Below are 22,827 nucleotides of genomic sequence, written 5' to 3'. Positions count from 1 at the left end.
AATGCATTCGATTGAGACAGAAATTACAATTTACAAGTAGAGTTGTTGTTTCCTTTCTTATTTTTTGTGGTACTCATGATTGGATATCGACAAATTTAACAGGCTTTAGTTTGAATTGTTTGGCAAATCAAACTTGGTGTTTGGTAATTGTTTCTAAAACTGCTATACTATATCACCAATTTTTTTGATAATTCATTCTAAAAATATAAAGTTTTTAAAAATAGATTTAATATATTTTTTTATCATTTTGTGTAAAATATTATTAAAAATTTACCTTTGATTTTTCAAATACAATCTTATTTTAATTATTTTTAAAAATTATTCTTGATAAAAATAAAATAAAAATAACAAGCCTTAAATTTTTTTATTATACAAAGTCTAAGGTTAATTATAAATTTAGATAAAAAAATTCCTACACAAAACAAAGACTTTTAAAAACAAGTATTAGACTTGGAAGAAAAAAGGAAAAAATGAAATTCTATTTCATATATTATGAAAGCGTGAGCTTTTTTATAATTATTTCATTTATTATGAAAATGAGTTTTCTAAATATTCCCTTATATTACCCATGTGATAGATGGTTTCTCTTCTTGGATATCTTTTCAATTACTCTCTAATTTCAAATCATTTGACATTAACAAGTTCAACAAGACAAATTAAAGTTTTGCCCTTTCAATTTAAGGCCTTGTAGACCCCTGTTGTGGTGAGGGCCCGGGGGAGAGTTGATGTTTCTTTTTCATTTTCATTGCATTTTTTTGAAGTGTGGGGGACCCCTCTCTAGGCATGGATCCGGCTGCATTGGACATGTAGCAGCAGGGGGTGATGGCTGCCATGAAAGTGGTTGAAGAGGCCATGCTGGCTGATGGATGAACAGGAGGGCAGGTGGTGGCTTGCTAAGCAAGGAGGTATCCGGAGAAAGAAAGACGGGGATCCAAAAGTAAAAGGGAGACATTCTGGAGCCCGGGGGGGAGGGGGAAGAGAAACAAAAACTGGAGGAGGAAAAAAAAGGTAACTAGAGAGTTGAGTTGCTTGAGGAATATTTGAGAGAGATTCTGAGCTGAGCATTTACCCGAGACTGAGCAGTAAGTTGCAGCTCAAAACACCCAGCTGAAGAAGAGACTTTCAAGTTTGGTTACTATGCTTTCCGCGTATGTTTTTCCACTCTTCATACCTTTCGTATCTCATTCTCTTGGATTTTGAATTCTGTTTGTTGGGTTGTTGTGGTCTGTTGATTTTTGGTTTAATATTTGAAGGGCTTGCTGTATTTTTGTGCTCTGTTCTTATGAATATCCTCTGTTTTTAACCCATTGCCAGTTGTTTCGTTTGATACGCATGGTAAGAGTGCCTCTTCTCATCCTCCAAACCCATCCTCCATACTCGTTTCCTCGTTTCACTCACACACCATCATACCTGTCACCATACATCATTCATCCCACCCTTAACCTCACACCGTTTATACCCATAATAATTTACTACTCAATCTCCACATCTCCCATACACACTGTGGGATCCCCACTAAAAAGTGCCATGTGTCTCCCTCTCCTTTGGCCACACGGACGATTCCCTTCATAACACATGGCATAGCTAATTCCACCTGGATGTCTCCCAGCCGCCATTATGTTCGGCCAATGATCCACCTCAACCAGGATATCTCATATCCGGATCTGGCCGACGTTCCACCTTCTCCAAATACTTCACATCCGGCGCATTCCACCGGATGGAAAAGGATGACGATTCAGCTTCCCCGGATAGACATGTCCGGCTACTCTAGTGATAACATACCCGGGCAGCTTATCTCGTCAAACACTCGCGATTCGCCGGATCCATCTCTGCCCACAATCGAAAAGATAACTCTAACGACACTGACAACCAAGTTCCCAGAACTGTCACTCATCATTAATGCAAGATACATTCAACAAGACATTCCTAAGTCTTCTCAAGTTTCCTGACACATCCCCGATATTTAAAAGTCGTAAATTGCTGCAACGTCCACCGCCAAAATACCTTCCTGACAACCGCCTTCTGACACCAGAAATGTCACGATTGCTTTGCCTATGAGCCACAATCATGACAATGGGACCCACTAGCCAAGCGGTGCCATGCTTTCTGACACTCTATAAAAGAGGCTTCGTACAAGAAGGAAGGTAAGCTAGTTATCCATAAAAAAGAAGGCCAACTATCTCCAAAAACAACCTGATAGTTTGATCTCCTGATCCATGGCTGATAAAACCGTCGGAGGGTGTGTTTGGACATCCCGTTCGGACACCTTTTTACAGGAGGAAGGAGGAATTGCTACTCTGTGTTGACCGAGATTCCATTGCTGTTGACGATCACTGTAGCGGGGGAATTTCGCCATCAACATACACCACATCTATATACATTCATTCCATTTCACCACATTTTCTCTCTCTACGTTTAAGAACAAACCCAAAAAGCTCTCCCTTCTTTCTCGCTCTTCCTTTCTTTTGTTTTCTGTCTACACATGTATTTGGGTTGTTTTATCCATCAATGAGTTGTGACTCCAGCCACCATTTCGGAGGAAATGGGGTGCATGGTCTTGCGGTTAGCGGCGAAATTCACCTTCTTTCCGCTGTCGCCGACGACGTACCAGGTGAAGAAACGCGATGATGGCAGGCTCGTGGCGGTGTCCTCTTCGATGCAGATTCCACTTACCGACGATAGTTCGCTTGATGTTCTGCTTGTCGATACCAAGCGTGGCAATAAGATCGTCGTTTTCTATCCGAGAAACCCTTATGCTCGCCTCACTCTGCTGTACTCTCATGGCAATGCTGCTGACCTTGGCCAGCTTTATGATCTCTTTGTTCAGCTCAAGGTCAATCTTAGAGTTAAATCTCATGGGATATGACTATTCTGGCTATGGAGCCTCTACTGGTAAGCCCGGTGAATCCAATACTTATGCTGACATAGAAGCAGTTTATGAATGTCTTGAGACTCAATATGGAGTTAGCCAGGAAGACTTAATTTTGTATGGGCAGTCAGTTAGAAGTGGGCCAACACTGCACTTGGTTGCTTAAATGCCCAGCCTGCTGGAAGCCCAGTTGCCCAAAATGTTGGTTGGACCCATATCCAACCTTGGGCCCATATCCCAAATGCCCTACACCTACATGGCCATGGCCACTACACCACCTAAAATACCACATTTCGTTTTTTTATTTTTTTGTACTTTTTTATATTATTCCTCATACCTTAATATCAAAGTTTAATTTTTCAGATTCCAAATCCTTAAAACTTAATTTTTCGAAAATTTACTTTTTTTTTCTTTCTTTTTCTTTTTAAAAAAATATAATAAAATAGTAATAATAATAATAATTTTCCAAAAATTCTAATTCTTCAATTTAAATATTCGAAACTCTAATTCCTTTCAAAAAAAAAAAAATTATTGTCAAATAATTTTTCAAAGTCCCCTTTTCTTAAATTTAATTTTCGAATTTTTATTTTCCAACAAAATTCCAATTTTCTAATTTCCACATTTATTTACTTAATCATTATTATTTATGGTATTATTATTATTTTACTTATTTATTTTTAAAATTCCACCTTTTAGTAATTCTTCAAAATTTTGATTTCCAATTTTCAAATTTATTTATTTGATCATTATATTTCTGTTACTATCATTATTCTATTTATTTATTTTTTTAATTTTTTTTTAAATCCCATATTTAAATCATTCTTTAAAATTCCGATTTCCAATTTTCAAAATGTCAACTCTCACATTTATTTATTTAATAATAATTATTTTCATTATTATTATTATTTTATTTATTTATAATTTTCAAAACTTCTATCTTTAAATAATTTTTCAAAATTTCGATTTCCAAATTTAATTCCTAATTTCCGAAATTCCAATTTTCCATTTTTTCGATTCCCAAATCAAATTTCCAATTTCTAAATCCAGAATTCCAATTTTTGCAATTATTTATCTAATCACTATTATTTTCATTATTATTATTATTCCGTTTATTTATTTATTCACTTATTCATTTATTTAAAATTCCATCCATAAATAATTCTTCAAATTTCCAATTTCTAAATCCAGAATTCCAATTTTCGCAATTATTTATCTAATCATTATTATTTTCATTATTGTTATCATTCCATTTATTTATTTATTGACTTATTCATTTATTTAAAATTCTTTCTCTAAATAATCCTCCAAAATTCCAATTTTTGAATTTAACTCTCAGTTTCTGAAATCCCAGTTTTCTAATTTTGGAACTTAGTTTCCAATTTCCAAAATACCGATTTTCACATTTATTTATTATTATTATTATCATTTTATTCACTTATTTCTAAAAAAATCAGCCTTCGAATGATTTCCAAGATTTTATATTTTGTAATCCAATTTTCATAGTTTCTACTTCTCAAATAATTTTCAATTCTGATTTCTTTTAAAATTTAATTTCCAAAGCCCCAATTTTCGTAATTTATTTATTTTTAAATCCCAAACTCTCAAATAATTTTCAAAATTCTAATTCCTTTCAAATTTAATTTCTAAAATTCTCATTCTTACATGTAATTCCTAAAGATCCAATTTTCAAATAATCTATAAAACTCCAATTTTCAAATAATCTCTAAGACTCCAATTTTCAAATAAATTTCAAAAATCCAAATTTCCCTCGAACAGTTTTAGTTTATGTTTGGTGATACATGTGATATGTTTTGTACTCTTTATTATACACTGACCCCATTTTTATGATAGCACATTGCTCGTTTGTGGCTCAGGTATGCATCCACTCCCATTCTAGTAATTCTCTATGCATGTTTTGATTCCTATATGTATATAATCGATTTGAGTATCCATTGATTTTCCTATTGATTGTCATGTCAACTTCATTTTATTAGTAGAAACCCAACTTTAAGGACTTAGAGGGGTGCTATGGTTTTTTTACTGTACTTTCCCGATAAGTAACCTGACCCCCGAGCCCTATCTGGTTTTTTGTAGATCACTTTTTCCAAAATGAGGAGTCACGCTTAGGGTTTTCTTTCTTATTTTGTTTACCCTTTTAAAAAATAAAACAAAAATAAGTGGCGCCTCCAAGTCATTTTTCAAACGATAAAATCATTTTCGAAAATAAAATCAAGCTCGCCATTTAGTGGAAAAAGCATGAGCCAAAATGCGGGATCCACAGGCCTTAATTTGAATTAAATTATGCAATTCTTTGAATATTTACAATATATATATATAAGGGTTTGGCTTTGACAAACTCTTCTCTCCCTGCCCTTTGCACCTTGCCCTTTGAGGAATCTATTGGAAAAAAACAAGACACCTGTAAGAAACAAAACAATCCAGAATTTTAATTTAGAGCAAGACAGATGTTGACTCTTCAATATTTTAATAGATAACGAATTTACTATAGGACAAGTTCCAAAAAATTAATCAATTTATAAATTTATTCTAATCTAAACCTAATTTTTTAGCATACGAACCACACCTAAGTTTCTAAATATGTATGTGGTCATAAAAGCAAATGCAAATGCAAGATAGATGATGACGTTCATGTGATAATAAAGATTGATTTTTTTCATATAGGAAAATGACATTGTGACATCATGGATCACGCTTTGGATAGTAAACTGCGTCTATGATGTCACTAACAACGTTTTTTACAAGGTTCAACCAATGAAACATCATTAATTTAATTTTTTATAATCATGTCATGTGGTCATATATAAAAGCAAGCACAATATTATTATTGTAATGAAAATTGATATTCTTAAACGATATAATCCAATGACTAAGTCAAAAATTAAATTAGACGGTTGGTTTTCATTTCTTATATTTTTTTGGTACTCATGATTGAATATAAATAAAATTAATACTAGTTTGAATTGTTTAAAAATAAAACTTAAAAAAAAAAATGGTGTTTTATTACTGTATAACTGTTTTGAGAATTGTTATATGATGTAACTATATAATCGTTTTAAAATTTTTGAAATATGGTTTTTTTAGAATAAATATGAAATGTTTTTAAATCATTTTTATGGGTTATTATTAAATATAATTGAGATTATGACAAGTACGTATTTGAGATTTTTTTTACATTCAAATTCTTAGATGTAATCTTGTTATAATTATTTTTAAGAATAGTTATTAATAAGATAAAAATCCCTAAAATTTTCTATTATACTCATTAAAAAAAACTCCTTATTGTAAGGTCAATAAATAAGAAATTGATTATAATTTTAAAAAAAAAAACCTCTTCTATTTAAAAAAGAACAATTTGGTTTTAGAACAAATACTGATAAAAACTAGTTTCAATTGTTCAAGAATCCAAGATCACAAGTCATTACGCAGTTAGAAAGACATTCCAACATAAAAATTAGTCACCCTACAAATCTAAGCTCACATGCCATATGTACTAACAAAGCATTCCAGCATAAAAATTAATCATAAGCAATTCTGGGTGGTCTTATTAGCCTGGGATTCATACATATTATAGAGAAGCCATAAACAGTATCTCTGTGCTATGATGTTCTTAGTTCATATGAAGTAATGAATCTTTTTCAGTTAAAATTCAGACACTTCCTTCCGAACGAAGAATTGGCCGGAAGGCCCCCCATCAGGCAGCAGAGCCAATCTCACAGGGCTTTCAGCACCTTCTTCGATAGTTAAGATGCCACTGTTGTAGTTTAGATCTGTTTTGACAAAGCCAGGACAGACACAGTTGATGCAAAGAGTAGGATACTTCCTGGCCAGAATCCTTGTGTAGGCATTCAAGGCTGCTTTTGAGACTGTATAGCCAGACAGATTAGAGGGCCAGCTTTTAGCTTCTAATAATCCCTCTTTGAAATCTTTTAGAAACTGGTTTAAGACCTCATCCACCCTCTCTTCTGTAAGGTTTTCAGCATCACTTAACACTGCTTTTGCCCATTCATTCTTAATATTCTGGAACAACACAACAAGAAAAGTAATGTAAGCAAAAATAAGACTTGGGGAAATGCTTCATGGACTCCCACACAAACAAAAGGCAACAGCCCTTAATCATTCACAACAGATGATTTCCAGGAAAATAAGCAAGTTATGTGCATTATATAATAGTATGCATTACCTCAATATTATTAATTACACTTACCAAACAGCATCAATCAACCCTTTTCTTCATATGGTTTTCTTCTAAACAAATCAAGATGTGACAAGTAGATCTTCCATCACCAATCTAAAGTTCAATAAGCTTACAAAAATATTTTGTTCTGTTGATTCAATCAAGGCATCTTTTGAGTGGAGCTGTAATGAAAAATTCACAATGAAACTTGATCCTTCCAAGTTTCAAACTGAATCATTTGGCTCCAATCCAACTCTACTGAATTTCCTCAAATTGCCCAATTACAAACATGGTTGAACATCTTAAGTATATATCAACATTGTATTCTGAATGAGGATTAGTGTTATTTTGCACCTGCAGCTTTCCCATTGAGGAGGAAACATTGACAATCCTTGGCGAATCTGACAACTGGAGAAGAGGAATGAAGGCTTCAATCATCCTCTTTGGCCCATAATAGTTTATTTTCAGGCATTCTTCCACCAGCTCGAAAGGCTCAAGCCTTATTCCCTTCCAATTGACTTTTCCTACTTCCTGCAAAATAAAATGAAGAAAATCTCAATCCTCTTGGTAGCCATTATATTCCCTACTCCAACATAAAAAGAGAAGAAGAAAACTGCTTCTGGTATGCAACAAGATTTTCTTCCATAATTCTAGTTTCTAGAAAAGATTTTCATCTTCCTTTCAAGAGAAGGTAGAAGAAAAACTCAACAGCATGGGGCCTTAGAAGTCTAAATGTTGCTCCTTTTCAACTTTCAAATATACCCCAATGGCTATTAGAATTTCAAATCCGCTCTTCTTTGAACTTACAGCCACAATCAATTGCTTTAAGCCAACAAAGAAATTGTGTATGATACCTTACCTCAGCAGAAGCATATCTTGACCTTAAAGCATCAGGATCCGTTACAACCGTTCCACCTATCCCTGCATTGTTCACCTGTCCAGTATCACACATTTCTATTATCCAATTTTTAACTATAAAAGAACAAAAAAATAAAGAAATAAAAAGAAAGTTATTAGATACCTTCCAGCTATTTAGAGGTCCTCCATTCCTCAAGAAATATTCACTTCAAAAATTTTCAAGGAATCATGGTGGATGAGGAGACATTTGTTTTATCAAGTGCAAACATATATGGAATTCATTGGCAAATCCACCTCATAAAAGTTTATGCAACTCCATATGGATTGATGGATATAAAAAAGAGAGAAAATGATGGAACCGAGGAGAGTAAATAGGGCACTGGTTTATAGTGGAATAAGTATAATGATATACAATCTGGACATTACACAATACAAAAATTCTACTTGTGGGAACGGTCAAACCAAAGGACACATGTTATACGAAGAGACACGAGTCATTTGGCGATAGGGATTTCAATGGCAATGACCTAGAATGACCGCCCTGCTTTGAGGCAACCATTGCAACAAGATGTGAACCTGTCCCCTCTTAGGATGGCAGACGTTGCATCTATTGTGATGAGATAAACAATAAATGCTATTAACTCCTCCTACATTGCATCAGAAGAACCTTTAACATAAATTATGAAGCTATGATAGTTAATCAAGGACAAGATTAGGTGATCAATCACTCAGCTATAGAATGGAGCAGACAGCTCAATAACTGGTGGGATCAGACCCACCAAATCAGTGCAACCCTGAATGATATAAAGACGCACAAGGGAAGGGGGATTTCTCTATTTTGAATTCCTTCTCTTACCAATTTATCTATTTAAGCCCTTGAGATGCCCATCATCGACTTGATCATCAGAAAAGAATTGGCCTAACTGGCCTCCCCACTCTAACCATGCATTTTAGTGTTATAGAGGAAGGCTCATCAGTAAGAAAGGTTAGCAACTTGCTTGGAGGGTGAAACTCTACTCAAACAGAAAACTTTAGTTTTTAACATGGACTATGTAGCATATATTTGGATAAGGTTATGCTCCCATCTCCACTGCTAGCAAAAATAGGGGCACAACCTCACCAAGAAATGAGGGTTTCAATCTCACCAAGATATCAAGCTTCCCAAACTGGGCTTTGATGAAATCTGCAATGGAAGAAATACTAGCAGGATCCCCAACATCAAGCTGATGAAAAACCAGATTAGAGAGACCAGATCCTTTGAGACTTTCTAGAGCTTCAAGACCCCTCTTCTCATCTCTAGCCGTTAACACCACTCTCACCCCATTGGCAGCCAACTGCCTACATATTTCCAACCCAATCCCTTTATTTGCTCCCGTAACAACTGCATACCTGAGTCACACCCAATACACAAGAAAGTAAGAAAAACAGTTGTTTTATATGTGGTTGGAGATTGTGAAAAGGGCCATGGGATAAAAACCAAGTACCTTGTTGCTGCTTCAGCCATTGTTGATGAGATGGGTACTGTGTTTGAAGTGCGGAAGAAGATGGAATTTTTGTTTCATTGCAAGGTTTGTTGTACTAAAAACAAGAGCAATGATGATTATTGTAATGCATTCGATTGAGACAGAAATTACAATTTACAAGTAGAGTTGTTGTTTCCTTTCTTATTTTTTGTGGTACTCATGATTGGACATCGACAAATTTAACAGGCTTTAGTTTGAATTGTTTGGGAAATCAAACTTGGTGTTTGGTAATTGTTTCTAAAACTGTTGTACTATATAACCAATTTTTTTGATAATTCATTCTAAAAATATAAAGTTTTTTAAAATAGATTTAATATTTTTTTTTTATCATTTTCTGTAAAATATTATTAAAAATTTACCTTTGATTTTTCAAACACAATCTTATTTTAATTATTTTTAAAAATTATTCTTGATAAAAATAAAATAAAAATAACAAGCCTTAAATTTTTTTATTATACAAAGTCTAAGGTTAATTATAAATTTAGATTAAAAAAAATTCCTACACAAAACAAAGACTTTTAAAAACAAGTATTAGACGGGAAGAAAAAAGGAAAAAATGAAATTCTATTTCATATATTATGAAAGCGTGGGCCTTTTATAATTATTTCATTTATTATGAAAATGAGGTTCCTAAATATTCCCTTATATTACCCATGTGATAGATGGTTTCTCTTCTCAATTATTTTGAATATCTTTTTAATTACTCTCTAATTTCAAATCATTTGACATTAACAAGTTCAACAAGACAAATTGAAGTTTTGCCCTTTCAATTTAAGTCCTTAATTTGAATTAACTTATGCAATTCTCTGAATATTTACAATATATATATATATATATATATATATATATATATATATATATATATATATATAGGGTTTGACTTTGACAAACTCTTATCTCTTTGCCCTTTGCACCTTGCCCCTTGAGGAATTTATGGGAAAAAAACAAGACACTTGCAAGAAACAAAACAATCCAGAATTTAAATTTAGAACAAGACAAATGTTGATTGTTCAACATTTTAATAGATAACGAATTTATTATAGGACAAGTTTCAAAAAATTAATCAATTTATAAATTTATTCTAATCTAAACCTAATTTTTTAGCATACGAACCACATCCAAGTTTCTAAATATGTATGTGGTCATAAATGCAAATGCAAGGCAGATGATGACGCTCATATGATAATAAAGATTGATTTTTTTCATATAGGAAAATGACATTGTGACATCATGGATCACGCTTTGGATAGTAAACTGCATCTATGATGTCACTAACAACGTTTTTTACAAGTTTCAACCAATGAAACATCATTAATTTAATTTTTTTTAATCATGTCATGTGGTCATATATAAAAGCAAGCACAATATTATTATTGTAATGAAAATTGATATTCTTATACGATATAATCCAATGACTAAGTCAAAAATTAAATTAGACGGTTGGTTTTTATTTCTTATTTTTTTTGTGGTACTCATGATTGAATATAAATAAATTTAATACTAGTTTGAATTGTTTAAAAAATAAAACTTAAAAAAAAAATGGTGTTTCATAACTGTATAACTGTTTTGAGAATTGTTATATGATGTAAGTATATAATCGTTTTAAAAATTTTGAAATATGGTTTTTTTAGAAGAAATATGAAATGTTTTTAAATCATTTTTATGGGTTATTATTAAATATAATTGAGATTATGACAAGTACGTATTTGAGATTTTTTTTACATTCAAATTCTTAGATATAATCATGTTAGAATTATTTTTAAGAATAGTTATTAATAAGATAAAAATCCCTAAAATTTTCAATTATACTCATTAAAAAAAAAACTCCTTATTGTAAGGTCAGTAAATAAGAAATTGATTATAATTTTTTTTTTAAATCTTCTATTTAAAAAAGAACAATTTGGTTTTAGAACAAATACTGATAAAAACTAGTTTCAATTGTTCAAGAATCCAAGATCACAAGTCATTATGCAGTTAGAAAGACGTTCCAACATAAAAATTAGTCACCCTACAAAACTAAACTCACATGCCATATGTACTAACAAAGCATTCCAGCATAAAAATTAATCATAAGCAATTCTGGGTAGTCTTATTAGCCTAGGATTCATACATATTATAGAGAAGCCATAAACAGTATCTCTGTGCTATGATGTTCTTAGTTCATATGTAGTAATGAATCTTTTTCAGTTAAAATTCAGACACTTCCTTCCGAACGAAGAATTGGCCGGAAGGCCCCCCATCAGGCAGCAGAGCCAATCTCACAGGGCTTTCAGCACCTTCTTCGATAGTTAAGATGCCACTGTTGTAGTTTAGATCTGTTTTGACAAAGCCAGGACAGACACAGTTGATGCAAAGAGTAGGATACTTCCTGGCCAGAATCCTTGTGTAGGCATTCAAGGCTGCTTTTGAGACTGTATAGCCAGACAGATTAGAGGGCCAGCTTTTAGCTTCTAATAATCCCTCTTTGAAATCTTTTAGAAACTGGTTTAAGACCTCATCCACCCTCTCTTCTGTAAGGTTTTCAGCATCACTTAACACTGCTTTTGCCCATTCATTCTTAATATTCTGGAACAACACAACAAGAAAAGTAATGTAAGCAAAAATACGACTTGGGGAAATGCTTCATTGACTCCCACACAAACAAAAGGCAACAGCCCTTAATCATTCACAACAGATGATTTCCAGGAAAATAAGCAAGTTATGTGCATTATATACTAGTATGCATTACCTCAATATTATTAATTACACTTACCAAACAGCATCAATCAACCCTTTTCTTCATATGGTTTTCTTCTAAACAAATCAAGATGTGACAAGTAGATCTTCCATCACCAATCTAAAGTTCAATAAGCTTACAAAAATATTTTGTTCTGTTGATTCAATCAAGGCATCTTTTGAGTGGAGCTGTAATGAAAAATTCACAACGAAACTTGATCCTTCCAAGTTTCAAACTGAATCATTTGGCTCCAATCCAACTCTACTGAATTTCATCAAATTGCCCAATTACAAACATGGTTGATCACCTTAAGTATATATCAACATTGTATTCTGAATGAGGATTAGTGTTATTTTGCACCTGCAGCTTTCCCATTGAGGAGGAAACATTGACAATCCTTGGCAAATCTGATAACTGGAGAAGAGGAATGAAAGCTTCAATCATCCTCTTTGGCCCATAATAGTTTATTTTCAGGCATTCTTCCACCAGCTCGAAAGGCTCAATCATTATTTCCTTCCAATTGACTTTTCCTACTGCCTGCAAAATAAAATGAAGAAAATCTCAATCCTCTTGGTAGCCATTATATGCCCTACTCCAACATAAAAAGAGAAGAAGAAAACTGCTTCTGGTATGCAACGAGATTTTCTTCCATAATTCTAGTTTCTAGAAAAGATTTTCATATTCCTTTCAAGAGAAGGTAGAAGAAAAACTCAACAGCATGGGGCCTTAGAAGTCTAAATGTTTCTCCTTCTCAACTTTCAAATATACCCCAATTGGCTATTAGAATTTCAAATCCGCTCTTCTTTGAACTTACAGCCACAATCAATTGCTTTAAGCCAACAAAGAAATTGTATATGATACCTTACCTCAGCAGAAGCAATTCTTGACCTTAAAGCATCAGGATCCGTTACAACCGTTCCACCTATCCCTGCATTGTTCACCTGCCCAGTATCACACATTTCTATTATCCAATTTTTAACTATAAAAGAACAAAAAAATAAAGAAATATAAAGAAAGTTATTAGATACCTTCCAGCTATTTAGAGGTCCTCCATTCCTCAAGAAATATTCACTTCAAAAATTTTCAAAGAATCATGGTGGATAAGGAGAGATTTGTTTTCTCAAGTGCAAACATATATGGAATTCATTGGCAAATCCACCTCATAAAAGTTTATGCAACTCCATATGGATTGATGGATATAAAAAAGAGAGAAAATGATGGAACCGAGGAGAGTAAATAGGGCACTGGTTTATAGTGGAATAAGTATAATGATATACAATCTGGACATTACACAATACAAAAATTCTACTTGTGGGAACGGTCAAACCAAAGGACACATGTTATACGAAGAGACACGAGTCATTTGGCGATAGGGATTTCAATGGCAATGACCTAGAATGACCGCCCTGCTTTGAGGCAACCATTGCAACAAGATGTGAACCTGTCCCCTCTTAGGATGGCAGACGTTGCATCTATTGTGATGAGATAAACAATAAATGCTATTAACTCCTCCTACATTGCATCAGAAGAACCTTTAACATAAATTATGAAGCTATGATAGTTAATCAAGGACATGATTAGGTGATCAATCACTCAGCTGTAGAATGGAGCAGACAGCTCAATAACTGGTGGGATCAGACCCACCAAATCAGTGCAACCCTGAATGATATAAAGACCCACAAGGAAAGGGGGATTTCTCTATTTTGAATTCCTTCTCTTACCAATTTATCTATTTAAGCCCTTGAGATGCCCATCATCGACTTGATCATCAGAAAAGAATTGGCCTAACTGGCCTCCCCACTCTAACCATGCATTTTAGTGTTATAGAGGAAGGCTCATCAATAAGAAAGGTTAGCAACTTGCTTGGAGGGTGAAACTCTACTCAAACAGAAAACTTTAGTTTTTAACATGGACTATGTAGCATATATTTGGATAAGGTTATGCTCCAATCTCCACTGCTAGCAAAAATAGGGGCACAACCTCAAGGACCTGACTTCCCAGCTAGAATTCTTCTTAGGTACTGTTTTTGTGGATGGGAGAGGATAGTTGATATAGAAGAGAATCCAAAAGAAACATTAGTCAATCATATACGTCACAATTTCAATGTTTCTAACGTATTTCTCTCCAGTAAACCGAGGCCCTTCTTTCCTCACATAGAACAACAACAAAAGGTTCTCCATTTTCGTGGTTGCTTCAGATAAAGTGGTCTATCACATTACAAAAGACATGCCAATTGGAGGCAAATGGGAAATTTGCTATCTTCAAAAATCATCATAATCATTGAAATTGTCAGACATTCATAAACATATTCTCAGAAGAGGGGGAAATTGAAAGGAAAATTTTGGGTAAATTGGGTATGCTGTAAATCATCAATCCAGGAGTATCCAAGACTTGTGATTGCCATAAGAAGAACCAATTAAACCAGAGAAAAAAAAAAGGAAAAAAATCATCAAGAAATGAGGGTTTCAATCTCACCAAGATATCAAGCTTCCCAAACTGGGCTTTGATGAAATCTGCAATGGAAGAAATACTAGCAGGATCCCCAACATCAAGCTGATGAAAAACCAGATTAGAGAGACCAGATCCTTTGAGACTTTCTAGAGCTTCAAGACCCCTCTTCTCATCTCTAGCCGTTAACACCACTCTCACCCCATTGGCAGCCAACTGCCTACATATTTCCAACCCAATCCCTTTATTTGCTCCCGTAACAACTGCATACCTGAGTCACACCCAATACACAAGAAAGTAAGAAAAACAGTTGTTTTATATGTGGCTGGAGATTGTGAAAAGGGCCATGGGATAAAAACCAAGTACCTTGTTGCTGCTTCAGCCATTGTTGATGAGATGGGTACTGTGTTTGAAGTGCGGAAGAAGATGGAATTTTTGTTTCCTTGCAAGGTTGGTTGTACTAAAAACATTCGATTGAGACAGAAATTACAATTTACAAGTAAAGTTTTTGTTTCCTTTCTTATTTTTTGTGGTACTCATGATTGGATATCGACAAATTTAACAGGCTTTAGTTTGAATTGTTTGGCAAATCAAACTTGGTGTTTGGTAATTGTTTCTAAAACTGCTATATTATATCACCAATTTTTTTGATAATTCATTCTAAAAATATAAAGTTTTTTAAAATAGATTTAATATATTTTTTTTATCATTTTCTGTAAAATATTATTAAAAATTTACCTTTGATTTTTCAAACACAATCTTATTTTAATTATTTTTAAAAATTATTCTTGATAAAAATAAAATAAAAATAACAAGCCTTAAATTTTTTTATTATACAAAGTCTAAGGTTAATTATAAATTTAGATAAAAAAAATTCCTACACAAAACAAAGACTTTTAAAAACAAGTATTAGACTTGGAAGAAAAAAAGGAAAAAATGAAATTTATTTCATATATTATGAAAGCGTGAGCCTTTTTATAATTATTTCATTTATTATGAAAATGAGTTTCCTAAATATTCTCTTATATTACCCATGTGATAGATGGTTTCTCTTCTCAATTATTTTGGATATCTTTTCAATTACTCTCAAATTTCAAATCATTTGACATTAACAAGTTCAACAAGACAAATTGAAGTTTTGCCCTTTCAATTTAAGGCCTTAATTTGAATTAACTTATGCAATTCTTTGAATATTTACAATATATATATATAAGGGTTTGACTTTGACAAACTCTTATCTCCTTGTCCCTTGAGGAATCTATTGGAAAAAAACAAGACATTGTAAGAAAGAAAACAATCCAGAATTTAAATTGAGAACAAGACAGATGTTGACTCTTCAACATTTTAATAGATAACAAATTTATTATAGAACAAGTTCCAAAAAATTAATCAGTTTATAAATTTATTCTAATCTAAACCTAATTTTTTAGCATACCAACCACACCCAAGTTTCTAAATAAACCACGTACCAAAATAATTATTTTATCATCTTAATTGTTTTTTAATAGAAAAACAAAAAAATACAATAAAGGCTACATGTGAATGTACATAAGAGGAGCGACACAAATGCAACAGAAATAGCGACTAGGAATAATTAATTAACTATGACCATCTACCATTTAAATCATTAATAAAATGTACATTTTACAATGATTTTAAAAAATATTTTTAATATTTTTAATACTTAAATTTTTTTTCAAATATTAGAAAAATTAAAAATATTTCCTAAAATTATTATCAAATGCCACCAATGAAAGATTCTTCTACTTTTTTTTTTAATTGCTCCTCATATTAAAATAAAAATCTGATTCCTTTAAAATATTATAAAAGGAAGAAAAAAAACATAGGTGGTGTTTGTTTTTTTACTTAATTCTAAATAGAACCTTAATGCTTAATAGTGTTAAATATTAGGTTGTTTGTTTTTATAGTATTTTATTTCTATTAAGTATTAAAAAATTAAAAAAACCAATATGTTATTTTTTTCTATTTAAAAAAAACTACATATTTTAGCTTTTCCTATTTAGTAAAAAGTTTATAATAAGTCGTGAAAAAGTAGAAAAACAAACAACCTAAATTCTAAAACTAAATTGCTTTTAGCAAAAAACCAAAAAAACAAACACCACCATAATTTATGAGGAGTCTCGAGTAAAAAAGAGAGAAAAAAAGTTTAACCATAAATTCAAGAGAAAGAAAATTTTGTTTACTGGCCAAAACCACAACTAGTGCTCTCAACAGCCAAATGAGTGAAGTGCAAAAACCTTAAAAGTATGATACAACCTACGTAAGATCACAGACGATTATAACTTGCCTGGGAGAGTTTCTTAAATGCAAAAACCAGCATTTCAAGGTCAAACACCATTTTTTAATTAAACTAAAATTTTAAAAAATGTCGAAGTTATCCATATTACCCAAACATAAAACTAAGCCTTCGTGGGTAGTCTAATTAGCCCGAGATTCATGCAAGCCATATGAGAAGCAATCAACAGAGTCTCTATGCTATGATGTTCTTCTTTCACATCCAGTAATGAATCATTTTTAGTCAAAATTCAGACACTTCCTTTTCTAGAAAGAATTGACCAGAAGGCCCGCCATCAGGCAGCAGAGCCAATCTCACAGGGCTTTCAGCTCCTTCTTCAACAGTTAAGATGCCGCTATTGTAGTTTATATCTGTTTTGACAAAGCCAGGGCAGACACAGTTGATGCAGAAAGTCGAGTATTTCTTGGCCATAATCCTTGTGTAGGCATTCAAGGCTGATTTCGAGACTGTGTTGGCAGAGAGAAAAGTAGGCCAGCTTTTAGCTTCTAATGATCCCTCCTTGAAATCCTTTAGAAACACATTCAACACCTCATCCACTCTCTCTTCTGTGAGGTTTTCAGCATCACTTAACACTCCTTTAGCCCATTCATTTTTTATATTCTGTGACAACACAACAATAATAGTAAGGTAAGCAGGCATTTTCTAGGAGCACATTTCTCAATTTGGAAATAAAAACTCAAAATTTAAAGATAGTCCCTTCACCAATGTCTCAAGAGAAGGCCAGTTGGGAATAAAAGAAAAGAAACATTGAATGATTCACGCATACAAAAGCCAACAGCTCTTAATCATTCACAAGAGATCATTTTCAGAAATATGGGCAACCCATGTACATTATATTCATATCATACCATGCATTACCCCCTATGCGAGAGTATTGATCAACACTTTCCTTGATGTGGTTTTCTTCCAAACAAACAAGATGCGACAACTAGTAAATTTTTTGTTGCTAATCTAAACTTCAATAAGCTCACTAAAAGCATTTTGGTCCGTTGAATTAACCAAAGCAAATTTTGAGTGGAGTTGAAATGAAATTTCAGTACCAAACTTGACCCCTCCTAGTTTCAAATGGACTCTATGTGGCTCTCATTCAAGTCAAATTGCAGTTCCAAACTTGATTGAACATGTGAGATGGGTGCCACCACTTTATTTTTGTTTGAGGATTAATGTCAAATTTTTGTACCTGCAACCTCCCCATTGAGGAGGAGACGTTAACAATCCTTGGCGAATCTGATAACCGGAGAAGAGGAATAAGCACTTCACTCATCCTCTTCGGCCCATAATAGTTTATTTTCATGCATTCTTCTGCCAGCTCGAAAGGCTCAATCATTATTTCTTTCCAATTGATTTTTCCTACTTTTGCCTGCATTATTAGAAGAAAAACTCAATTCTCCAGGCAGCCATTACACCCCTACTCCACTGACCCAAAAAAAAGGAGAAAGAACAACAAAACTGTGTCGGGCAGTTTTCTAACTTTTGGCAACCTTTAATACAAAACAGTTTTTTCAAAATTTGTTCTGAAAATAGATTACTATTTTTATAACAATTTGAAGTGTTTCAATTGGGATTTTTTTTTTTATAGAGTATTATGAGCAACAATTGAAAATATGAAAAGTATTTTACAAACTATTACATTACATGTAAGTGTATAAACCCTTAGAATAAGCCAAGAAACTTGTTTTTCATATTTGAGTTCTCAACTAGAACTGTTCAGAACAATCTTTGAAAGCATTGCCAAATAGGCTTACTCTCTTTCCTTTTCCAAATAATCACTCCATGTGCGATCTTTTAGCCATCCACACTCACTTAATTTCAGCCAACAAAGAAATTATATACGAAAACATACCCGAGCAGCAGGGATTCCTAATCTGAAGCCATCAGGATCTGTTACAAGCGTTCCAATTATCCCTGCATTGTTCACCTGTTCAGAAGTCCACATTGCCAATTACCCAATTTTTAACCATAAACTGAAAAAATAAAGTAATGGAAAAGAAAGTAACCATTTGGAGGCCATCTATTCCTCAAGAACTAATCATAAGATTCACTTCAAAATTTTCAAGAATTATAAGTGGGTAAGGAGAATTCTTCATTTGGGTGGTTGTGCATCATATAAAAGTAGTCTACCACAGTACATAAAGCATAACAATTGAAACTCAAAGCATTCAAACTCCCAATATTAAGTTCTAATCCAATGAAATTGACCATCTTCACAAAGCATCAAAATCATCACAGACATATCATATCAAAAAGGAGGGCAAAATCAAGGGAAAAATTGGGTAAGTGGGTATCCCACAAATTTTCAATTCCGAAGCATTCTACATATTTGACTTGTACAACAAAAACCCAGAAAAGAAAAAAGATGGAAATGAGGGTTTAAATGATACCAAAATATCAAGCTTCCCAAACTGGGTTTTGATGAAATCTGCAAGGGAGGCAATGCTGGCAGGGTCCCCAACATCAAGCTGATGAAAAACCACATTAGAGAGACCAGATCCTTTGAGACTTTCAAGAGCTTCAACACCTTTCTTCTCATCTCTTGCTGTTAACACCACTATCACCCCATTAGCAGCCAACTGTCTACATATTTCCAACCCAATTCCTTTATTTGCTCCTGTAATAACTGCATACCTGAAAAGATACAATGTAGAACAAAATAAGCACAGTAGTTGCCGTTTATGTGTTTGGAAATTATAAATAAAAAAATAAAGAATAAAAGAGTTAAAAAAAAAAAAAGGGGCCATGGGAGAAAAACCCAAGTACCTGTTTGTTGCTTCAGCCATTGTTCTGGAGTTGGGAATGCTGTGTGAAGTGAGAAACTAGGCTTGTAGAAGGCAATTGATTTGTATTTCTCAATTTTATTTTATTTTTTGCGGTACCCATGAGTCAAAACTCAAAGAACACAGATAGATAAGATTTCAACGCGCTTCAATTTTTTTGAAAAATGAAACTTAAATGAATTTGTGAACCAGTCTATAATTATTTCAAAATATTGTAAAATTATGAGTTATATTATTTATCCCAAAATATTCCCCTTTGATTATTCATATATTTGTTATGGATCGTCTCTCACTTAATTTTTTAATTAGGTGGATAATATTTTTTGAATCACTTCAAGTTATTCAATATTAATGATTTCAACACGTTTGAATTTCTTTAAAAACTAACAAATTTAGTATGATAGTAATAAAATGTTTAGAAAATTTTATTAGATTATAGAATTAATCTAATCCAAACCCAATTTATTAATAATCCAATTTGACAGTCTAGAACTCAGTTTCTAAACAAACCATGCAGCAACTAATAATTTTATCATGTTAAAAATGACAACTTGCTTACTCTTAACATGATTCTTCCATATAAACTTGATGAAAGTATTCAAGACTTCTTTTTTATAGATTTTTCTCTTTTTATGTTCCTGATACCTTGAAACAAAATGTATAACTAATTACATCATGTCAATACTTGTTATTAAAGATATTAAATTTATTTTTTATAATTATATTTTTAGTCAAATAAATTTTATGTGAATGCTTGTTAAACAATGTAATTTTCTTTTAATGGTTGATAATTAATTTTATTTTTAGAAAGATTAATAGGTTAGTAGAGTTAACAACTATTGTACTAAATTATTTTCCTAAGAATTCATGTTTTCATTGACCCAATGAGAAAATATAATAAGTGAAGGCAATTTGACACTTAATTAATTACTCACTAAATACAAGATGAATAAAATATGAAATCAATTCTATAATAAAATAAATAAACAAATAAATAAAATATATTAAGAACGAAGAAGTAATGAATAGATGTTTTTAGGTTCAATATTACTTTGGTATTGTATGGATATATGCTATTATTGTATATTATCGATCATTATTTTTTTATAAAATGAATAAATCTTTAAAAAATGTTTTTGAGATAAGGAGAAAGGGTTAATTTTCTTGTAATTTAAAATTTTAATGTAAATATACTAAGTTACCATAGGTTTTAGATTTCATTCATCTAAGATACTATAAATCTATTTCATATATAAATTTTATTTTTTAAAAATAAAATTTAATTTTTAAAAAATGATTTAATATTCCCATCTAAAATATTTTATCTCAAATTTCTTCCAAAAATAAATTTATGGGATTGCCAATGAAGAGATTTGAAAACAAATATAGGAAGAATAAATAAACGAGAGGGAAATGTACCTGAGGGAGGCCATGCTGGTGTGGATGAGAGTGGTGGCTGTGATTATGGATCGTGGGGATGTGTCTTGCTTTTAAATGAATACCCAGAAGAGAAGAAACTGCTGTGGTGGGCAGGAAACTTCCAAAGAAGCTCAGAGACTGGAAAAGAAAATGATGGGTTTGACGGGAACCTCAGCTGCAGTCTCCATGCTGTTTGAAATGGCCGTGGGTATCGGTGATAGGTCGTGTATGGGTGAGGTGGTGAGGCTGTGAGTACTGGATGGTGAGTAGGTGGAGATGGAGTTGTGGCTGAAGGTGCTGGTGGGTGTTGAGGTTGGAAATGGTGGCCGCTGCGGTGAGGGTGGTGGGGTTTAAGATGATGGCTGTAAGCGGTGGCTATGGATGGTGGGTGATGAAGAGAGTAGCTGTAGCCTTGTAGGAAGCGGTGGGTTTGAGGTTGTAATCCTGGGTGCCTCCAAATTTCGAGTATTTTCGACCTGCCTTTCTCTCCCCGGAAGGAGGGAAATCCTCTACTTTTTTTGTTGGATTATTTACCCCATCATTACCTAATACCTACCCAAGTTTTTCAAAATATTTCATAAAATTTAAGTTATTAAACAGTAGAATAAATATATATATATATAAAGCTTAAAATATAAAATAAGAAAATTAAAGCAACACCCAAATAAAATAAAAAAATGATTTTGGTACCATAGGTGGAACCTTTTGTTTTTTCTCTTCTGTCACATGCATACCTTTTTGTCTTTTTTCTTTTTCAATCCACCATCTCAAAATCTACTCCATCACAAAATACCACAAGACTTGCTTTCTTTCTCTCCCGGTATCAATCCAAGCCTCATATGGTTTGTTTGTTTTTCCCTTTTTCTTTTTTTTTTTTCTTTTAAGTTCGTTGACCACTTTAATGCTTTTTTTTGGTACCATAGGTGGAACCTTTTGTTTTTTCTCTTCTGTCACATGCATACTTTTTTGTCTTTTTTCTTTTTCAATCCACCATCTCAAAATCTACTCCATCACAAAATACCACAAGACTTGCTTTCTTTCTCTCCCGATATCAATCCAAGCCTCATATGGTTTGTTTGTTTTTCCCTTTTTCTTTTTCTTTTTTCTTTTAAGTTCGTTGACCACTTTAATGCTTTTTTTTTTTCCCCTTTGTTAGGGAATTTTTTAATTTTGCTACTTGACTTATTTGGTACCCGAAAGAATCTAAAGTTTCATGGCTCCATTTTAGGGTGAGTTCAACTATTAGGATTTTCTCCACCTATATCCTTTAGAATATTTGATGGACGGGTTTTTTTAGAACTTAGCATTAGGAATTTAGACAGAGATCCCAGTATTAGGATTGTAATTTATGTTCATGTAATGTGAAAGATCAAACATTTAATTAAATAAATCGATTCAAATAGGATATGCATAATAATTAGGCTCATATGAATCCAAATAAGATGTAATTTTTAAATAAGTAATATGTTGTATAACCCATTTAATCCATTTAATAATTAAATATTATTTAATAATCAAATTAAGTTAGTTATTATATTAATTTATATGATTAGCCTCTCAATATAATATGATTATGATTCAATTTTTACCTATTTATTTTAAAATCAAATTTTAAATGAGTTAAATAGGTTTTAATTATAATTAAGTTAATTAACACAATTATTAAATAGATCAATTTGAGGTACATTTGTTTAATGCAAATCAATCC

At 32.5% G+C, this 22,827-nt stretch overlaps 3 protein-coding genes and 1 pseudogene across 5 annotated transcripts; 1 reads left to right on the top strand and 3 right to left on the bottom strand.

Annotated features, from left to right (window-relative positions):
* Positions 1 to 2,542: 2,542 nt before the first annotated feature.
* On the top strand, positions 2,543 to 3,035 carry LOC117932520 (annotated as a pseudogene).
* A 3,324-nt stretch (positions 3,036 to 6,359) lies between these two features.
* LOC117932544 ((+)-neomenthol dehydrogenase-like) lies at positions 6,360 to 9,555 on the bottom strand. Of its 2 annotated transcripts, none has more exons than XM_034853817.1 (5): positions 9,407 to 9,555; positions 9,068 to 9,311; positions 7,924 to 7,998; positions 7,419 to 7,595; positions 6,360 to 6,907 (listed from the first exon to the last, which is right to left on the bottom strand). In XM_034853817.1, exons 1-5 carry the CDS (start codon positions 9,424 to 9,426, stop codon positions 6,530 to 6,532), a joined length of 894 nt encoding a protein of 297 aa, XP_034709708.1. In that variant the 5' UTR covers positions 9,427 to 9,555; the 3' UTR covers positions 6,360 to 6,529. The 2 variants fall into 2 exon arrangements, with proteins under 2 accessions (XP_034709708.1, XP_034709709.1); XM_034853818.1 differs by lacking the exon at positions 9,407 to 9,555 and adding an exon at positions 8,086 to 8,128 and having other exon boundaries at positions 9,068 to 9,237.
* A 1,924-nt stretch (positions 9,556 to 11,479) lies between these two features.
* LOC117932541 ((+)-neomenthol dehydrogenase-like) lies at positions 11,480 to 15,085 on the bottom strand. Its single transcript, XM_034853813.1, has 5 exons — positions 14,976 to 15,085; positions 14,637 to 14,880; positions 13,028 to 13,102; positions 12,522 to 12,698; positions 11,480 to 12,010 (listed from the first exon to the last, which is right to left on the bottom strand). Exons 1-5 carry the CDS (start codon positions 15,077 to 15,079, stop codon positions 11,633 to 11,635), a joined length of 978 nt encoding a protein of 325 aa, XP_034709704.1. The 5' UTR covers positions 15,080 to 15,085; the 3' UTR covers positions 11,480 to 11,632.
* Positions 15,086 to 16,853: 1,768 nt separating this feature from the next.
* LOC117932543 ((+)-neomenthol dehydrogenase-like) lies at positions 16,854 to 21,607 on the bottom strand. Of its 2 annotated transcripts, none has more exons than XM_034853816.1 (5): positions 21,120 to 21,607; positions 19,308 to 19,551; positions 18,770 to 18,844; positions 18,107 to 18,286; positions 16,854 to 17,526 (listed from the first exon to the last, which is right to left on the bottom strand). In XM_034853816.1, exons 1-5 carry the CDS (start codon positions 21,131 to 21,133, stop codon positions 17,149 to 17,151), a joined length of 891 nt encoding a protein of 296 aa, XP_034709707.1. In that variant the 5' UTR covers positions 21,134 to 21,607; the 3' UTR covers positions 16,854 to 17,148. The 2 variants fall into 2 exon arrangements, with proteins under 2 accessions (XP_034709707.1, XP_034709706.1); XM_034853815.1 differs by lacking the exon at positions 21,120 to 21,607 and adding an exon at positions 19,684 to 19,871.
* Positions 21,608 to 22,827: the final 1,220 nt, after the last annotated feature.

The sequence above is a fragment of the Vitis riparia genome, chromosome 15, assembly GCF_004353265.1.
Source record: "Vitis riparia cultivar Riparia Gloire de Montpellier isolate 1030 chromosome 15, EGFV_Vit.rip_1.0, whole genome shotgun sequence".
In the NCBI taxonomy this organism is placed as follows: Eukaryota; Viridiplantae; Streptophyta; class Magnoliopsida; order Vitales; family Vitaceae; genus Vitis; species Vitis riparia.
The sequence above is the reverse complement of the archived record's forward strand: the minus strand, read 5'-3'. Positions and strand labels throughout refer to the sequence as shown.

Excerpts from the sequence above, each read along its gene's own strand:
- LOC117932543 (XM_034853815.1), bottom strand. The coding sequence starts at position 19,703 with ATGGCTGAAGCAACAAACAG. Across the intron at positions 19,552-19,683 it reads ATGGCTGAAGCAACAAACAG|GTATGCAGTTATTACAGGAG; the intron begins GTACTTGGGTTT and ends GTATCTTTTCAG. Across the intron at positions 18,287-18,769 it reads TAGGAATCCCTGCTGCTCGG|GCAAAAGTAGGAAAAATCAA; the intron begins GTATGTTTTCGT and ends CTAATAATGCAG.
- LOC117932541 (XM_034853813.1), bottom strand. The coding sequence starts at position 15,079 with ATGTTTTTAGTACAACCAACCTTGCAAGGAAACAAAAATTCCATCTTC. Across the intron at positions 13,103-14,636 it reads TTGGGAAGCTTGATATCTTG|GTGAACAATGCAGGGATAGG; the intron begins GTGAGATTGAAA and ends GATACTGGGCAG. Across the intron at positions 12,699-13,027 it reads CAAGAATTGCTTCTGCTGAG|GCAGTAGGAAAAGTCAATTG; the intron begins GTAAGGTATCAT and ends TTTATTTTGCAG.
- LOC117932544 (XM_034853817.1), bottom strand. The coding sequence starts at position 9,426 with ATGGCTGAAGCAGCAACAAG. Across the intron at positions 9,312-9,406 it reads ATGGCTGAAGCAGCAACAAG|GTATGCAGTTGTTACGGGAG; the intron begins GTACTTGGTTTT and ends GGTGTGACTCAG. Across the intron at positions 7,999-9,067 it reads TTGGGAAGCTTGATATCTTG|GTGAACAATGCAGGGATAGG; the intron begins GTGAGATTGAAA and ends GATACTGGACAG.